This window comes from Labrus bergylta, chromosome 8 (assembly GCF_963930695.1).
Source record: "Labrus bergylta chromosome 8, fLabBer1.1, whole genome shotgun sequence".
NCBI lineage: Eukaryota > Metazoa > Chordata > Actinopteri > Labriformes > Labridae > Labrus > Labrus bergylta.
In genome coordinates this window covers 23,467,521-23,473,101 of record NC_089202.1, presented here as the reverse complement: position 1 = coordinate 23,473,101, position 5,581 = coordinate 23,467,521, and the positions used below count along the sequence as shown (strand labels likewise).

The 5,581-nt window shown below is 43.2% G+C and overlaps 1 protein-coding gene across 1 annotated transcript; it reads left to right on the top strand.

Annotated features, from left to right (window-relative positions):
• On the top strand, positions 1 to 5,074 carry sostdc1a (sclerostin domain containing 1a). The gene is made up of 2 exons (XM_020657848.3): positions 1 to 304; positions 3,682 to 5,074. The coding sequence occupies exons 1-2, from the start codon at positions 100 to 102 to the stop codon at positions 4,134 to 4,136; spliced, it is 660 nt and encodes a 219-aa protein (XP_020513504.1). The 5' UTR covers positions 1 to 99; the 3' UTR covers positions 4,137 to 5,074.
• The last annotated feature ends 507 nt before the right edge of the window (positions 5,075 to 5,581 follow it).

The window sequence follows — 5,581 nt, the reverse complement described above, 5'->3', positions numbered from 1 at the left end:
CCGTCATGTTATTGACCCAGCATCAGCCTGCTCCCGGTCGGACCTACACCAGCGTCGCACCATCCTTCTTTTTTTTTTTTAAAAACCCAGAACACCGTCATGCACCTGAGCGCGTACGAGTCGTGCCATTCCCTGGTGGTCCTCTTCATCCTCCTGAGGAGCTGCCAGGCGCTGAAAAACGACGCCACGGAGCTGCTGTTCTCTCACGTGAGCGCGCCGGCACCGGAGGTTCAGAGCAACGCGACGCTGAACCGCGCGAGGAACGGCGGGAGAGGAGCGAGCAGCGGGGCGCACGAGAGAGAAGGTGAGTTTATCACATGCTCCTTTACATGAATGTTGAACTTGTGTGAGTTACTCTAGGAATTCAATGAAGTAAATTAGGTAAAGTATTTTCCCTGTCACAACCGGAAAGTTTATTTTTTTATACCAATGCATAAATCTACTCCGTTTATTCTCAGGTGTTTTATTCTAATCTGGGTTTATTCTCATGTTTACTGTTACCCTTCAGTGTAGAGTAAACATGTCAAAGTCGTCCTATCCAAGAGTTTGAATCCCGATTATTTTTCATCATGCTTCTGACTATATATCATTTCAAATGTGCTAAATTGTCTCTGCTTAGAAATATAAATGTTGCATAAAATACTTAGAGTTCTATCCTCTCTGATGGGCTCGTGGTGCAAACATACAGTTCAGTCTACAACTCTCCTATGAAGAATGCATACAAACTATATCAGTGGTTAAGCCTTTGCATTATGTTAGGACAACTTGGTATTAGTTAAAGGGACTAATGAGTGTTATAGCCTGAACTGTTATGTGTATGTATGTGTGCACCTAAAACCCACAAGAGTGCTTAAACTCTTAAAGTAACTCATGCAACTGGTTCATGTGTTATATTGAGTTGAGACAACTCAGCACTTTCAACAGTGCAATCATTATTTGGTGACATTATGTGCTTCATCAGTTGTTCCTTTTGATCCAGAGAAAATCAAAAGTTAAGTTAAAGTAACATTAAGTAGTTTAAAACTTGTTTGAGTTCAAATTCAAAGATATTCAGTTCAAAGTGTTGTCAGATATTTTGATTGATTATCTGAAACCTTCCAAATATTCTGCACTTTTCCCTTAAAGTCACCTATTTGATTAATCTTTCATCTTGAAGCTGACTTATTCGTCGATTAACTGTTTCCTCTGATTTTAGTGCTGAACATAGCTCAGTTTGCACGAGGAGAGAATAATGTTTGCCTTCTCGTTTCCATTTTTACTCATCATCTACCGTAATCTCGTTCTCCATTCTTCTTACGAAAGGTTGCACTCAGCTGACACACTCTGAATACATTCCAGGTTTAATGATCAAACTTCCTCCTGTTGTGTTTTACTTTGAACATCTGCATCTCAAAGAGTCAAACCAGGATCCAGTCATCATGCCTAATCAGTCACACACCTTCGAAAGAAAGATGAGAAGGCATTTTAAAATATCTCACAGCTGCTGTTTGCATTTAGTAATGTATATGCTGGATTTGTAAGTGTCCCTTTATGCAGAGAGGTTCGACAGTCGGGTTACCTGAGGCTGGCTACACACAAGACGATTTTCAGATCTTAACAAATTTAAAGGTCAAACGTGAATTCAGAACAAAAAACAAATATGGAGGACGATGGACGTCGTCAGCTGGCTGTCCTGGTGTACCTTCTGTTTTGCAGCAAAAAAAACAAAACAGAAAATAGATAAAGAAAACTTTGTGTTTGTTTGTGAGCTGTGAAAGTGTACAACATCAGGTTGGTGACGCTTCCTGGTCTGCTCGCTCTCATTGGCTGTATTCCCGTCGAAGGCAGCCTGATCTGATATTTCTCGATTCCAGATTGGGGAGGCTCCGACTTGATCAAGAGAAATTAAACCACTGTATTGACGTCACACATTTATTTGGTCAAATAATCGGTTGCAGCAAGCCTTGAATCAGGACACGCCCCCTGCAGATTGTTGGGGGGCGGGGCCTATAATCGTCTAGTGTGTAGCCAGCCTGTTATACACAGTGGCTCATGGTAAAGTATAACACCCTCAGTGAGCTCACACAGAGGCTCTCCTGCTGTAGTTCAGACTGTTTCCCCTCCCACAGTGAGGCGAGCCGACACTCAGTCCAACACACCTGGCTGTCTCTGGCATGAGCAGCCCGACTGAGCGGAGGTGTTCTTCCATAAACAGGAAGCCTCTGATCATGGCTCTAAGCTCTGCCAGCAGCAGACCGTGAAGGAGGAGAGTGAGAGTGAGAGACACTCACTCCGGTTCATTCATCAAACCCTGTCACAGAGAAGTAGCGGGCATTGTCTCTGAGGTTTATGGATCTGTATGAATGGACCTGAGCTTGGGTTACAGAGGTGGAGGTGGAGGAGGTGGTGGTGGGGGGGGGGCAGAGTGTGTAGCCTGCAGCAGAATAACACACTCAGTGGTAGCTGCTGCTGCAGATCCACATTCTTTTTCAAATACTTTAATTCCTCAAACTTTGGAAGAAGTGTCAAAAAGCTGCTGTGCTCTCTCCTTACTCACCAGAGGTTAACTAAAGTAACGCTCAACTACTATGCTGCTAATATCACGTTTTAACCCTTTAATGTCAGAGGTATGCAAGAATGAGAACCAGTTATTGTGGCTCTAACGTTGCAGCTGCAGTTCCTCACATCTCACCATTCATGCATGTTCATAAGATCTATTAGTTTTCCAATATGCAGCATTATAATTAGGACTAGCCATTTGCTTATGCTTTTATTTTGTCTTAAGCTCGGGTACTTCACTTTATGTTTGGATCAAACTTTTTTTGGGGGGGAAGAAAATTAGGAACTTCCTTCTGGTCCATCGAAAAGTTACGAAGAGGTCCAAATGCTCCAGCAACACTTGTAGTATGAAGATAAACTTTATTAACAAATTAGCCCCGACGCGTTTAGGCTTGTGACCTTCATCAGGGTCATCCCGCTCTGCTCCATCCAAAGTTACGACATGAAATTATCTCGGGAAATGAGCTCGCTGCAGATCAAAACGTAAATGGAAAAAGGCCAAAAGGGAACAGGAAAAAAAGAAAATAAATGTTTTGATATCACAAGGTGCGTTTTACTTTTGACTTTTCAACTGAGCTGTCTGGGAGTTGTTTGGTCATTTAAAGGTGCAGAGGTGTCGTTATTTTCCATCACTGCGGCTACAGGAGGACGAAGTAGCACGCGTTTATGTGATTTTAACAATAATGCTTTAACTTCTCATCGCAATTAACACATTAACTATTACAGGCCTAATTATAAAACTTCCTTGCAGAACACATAATGCAGAAATCAATGCTCAGGGGTGATTTAGAAATGGCTTCATTAGTTACTTTGTCCAGCAGAGGGCGCTCTTACAACTTTATGTTTCTAATACCCTGAGCACTGGCTGCAGCACATGAAGAGTACACAGCTGTGGTCAGTGCTCCAAGTGATGAATGTAGAATGTGATGTTACCAAATTATTCGCAAGAAAGCAGCCATCTTTTTAGTTTTGAATCGTCATGGGGGCGACATTGCTGCAAAATCTCAAAGATTCATTGTATTGGCCACCATAACTGTGTTCCAGGTATCTTACCATACTAGTCAGGATCATGCATCTCTATTGAACACGGTTGAGGATTTATTTTTCCTAAATTCACTCACTTTTCTTTTTGTGTTTCCACAGAACGAAGCCAGATTGGCTGCAGAGAGCTGAGGTCAACTAAGTACATCTCTGACGGCCACTGCACCAGCATCAACCCCATCAAGGAGCTGGTGTGCACCGGCGAGTGTCTTCCGGCTCAGATGCTTCAAAACTGGATCGGCGGTGCCTACAGCAGGAAGCCCTGGGGTCGCCGGAGCAGCAGCCAGGACTGGCGGTGCGTCAACGACAAGACCCGCACGCAACGCATCCAACTGCAGTGCCAAGACGGCAGCACGAGAACGTACAAAATCACCGTGGTCACGTCCTGCAAGTGCAAGAGGTACTCGAGGCAGCACAACGAGTCCGGGAGCAAGTTCGAGGAGCCGTCTCTGACGCCGCCGCTGCTCCTGCACAAACACAAATCAAAGAGGAGCAAGAGCAAGAGGAGGCTGGGGAAGAACCGGCTGAGTGAGAACTGGCACGAGACTGAACCCTGAGAGCAGAGAGGCATAAAGACTCTGAATCCACATGAGCCTACAGGAGTTTGTCTTCATGATACTGAGACACAACGTCCAGAACTTGTGGATTATCTCTGAATGGACTGACAGCGAGATCGAGAACTGCCATGTGGCTCGCCATTTTAGGTACACCGGCATGCCAGTTTTATTGTAGTAAATGCCAAAAAGAAAAGACAAGTTGTGTTATTTTCATGAATCATGGTGATGGAAGATGGGCAGTACTGGTGTGAGTGATGAGTGGTACATGGCGCTGGCCCCCTGCCGCCATGTTCCCCTCGACAAAGCGCACCTGTTGCTTTAAATCTGGCATGCCCCCAACATCACAGGCATGCCAGTGCTCCTGAAGCGGCACTCCACATGGCAGTTCTTCGACCTCGGCGCTGCCGTCTGAATGTGACTGGGACTAGATTCAAGTGAAGCTGGTTCCTGACGATGCTGGAGAACTCTAAAGGATGTCCCGAGGACGTTCCTTGACCTTTTAAATGTTGTTGAAGATAATGTGAACAGAACCGAGGCGGATAATCTGCGGAGCTCCCTGGAGCCGAGACCAACCCAACCTGCCCCACATGTAGCCATGAGCATGCATTTTGTATTCATTTTATACACAGATGAAGCTTTTCAAACTTTTTAACCACCAACACCAGTAAACACCAAAACATCTACAAAAAAAAAACAAAAAAAAAAAACATCCCTGTAAATACTTGTACATATATCAAATTCTTACTTGCCTTTTGAAGTCTGGCCATGTGTATAAAGATGTACTGTGTAAGATTCATGATGTATGATGTAATATATTTTCTGTGCAACATTTAAAATGAAAAGTTTGCGTCAGCTTTGCGAGTGAAATCTAGAAAAGCTTTGTCACTAATCCGTCTTTGTAATAACTTTATATGGAATAAATATAACGTTTGACCACATGTGTTGTCTTCCATGGAGAGTTTACTGAGTATCTTACCGATGATAACACGTGTGGATGTTGGTTTCATCCACAGAACAGGAGAATTGGCATTGAATCAAAATATTAATTAAATGTGTCTGCATCTGATAATGTTGTGTTAGAGTAATTGGAAGTAATTGTCTAAGCTACTTTAAACAAAATATCTACAACCTTTGATGTGTAATGAATAAAATCTTTACTCGAGGCAAACAAAGGAGCTGGAGCTTTCATCAATCACCTCTGCACTCCTGAAAATGTCTTGAAAAATTGACTGCCGCTGAAGAATGATGCAAAAGTAATGGACGAAGCAAAAGAGTCAAACGCTATTATGACAGTTTTTTTGTGTGTTTATATCAATGCTCTGTGTTGCTTCACATATTTAGAAGATCAACTAAAGAGAGTAGAAGAACAGAAAACATAAAGGAGCATTTTCACTTTTGTGCATGGAGATCGAACCTATCGGGAGCTACAGTCGTGTGCTTTTTCT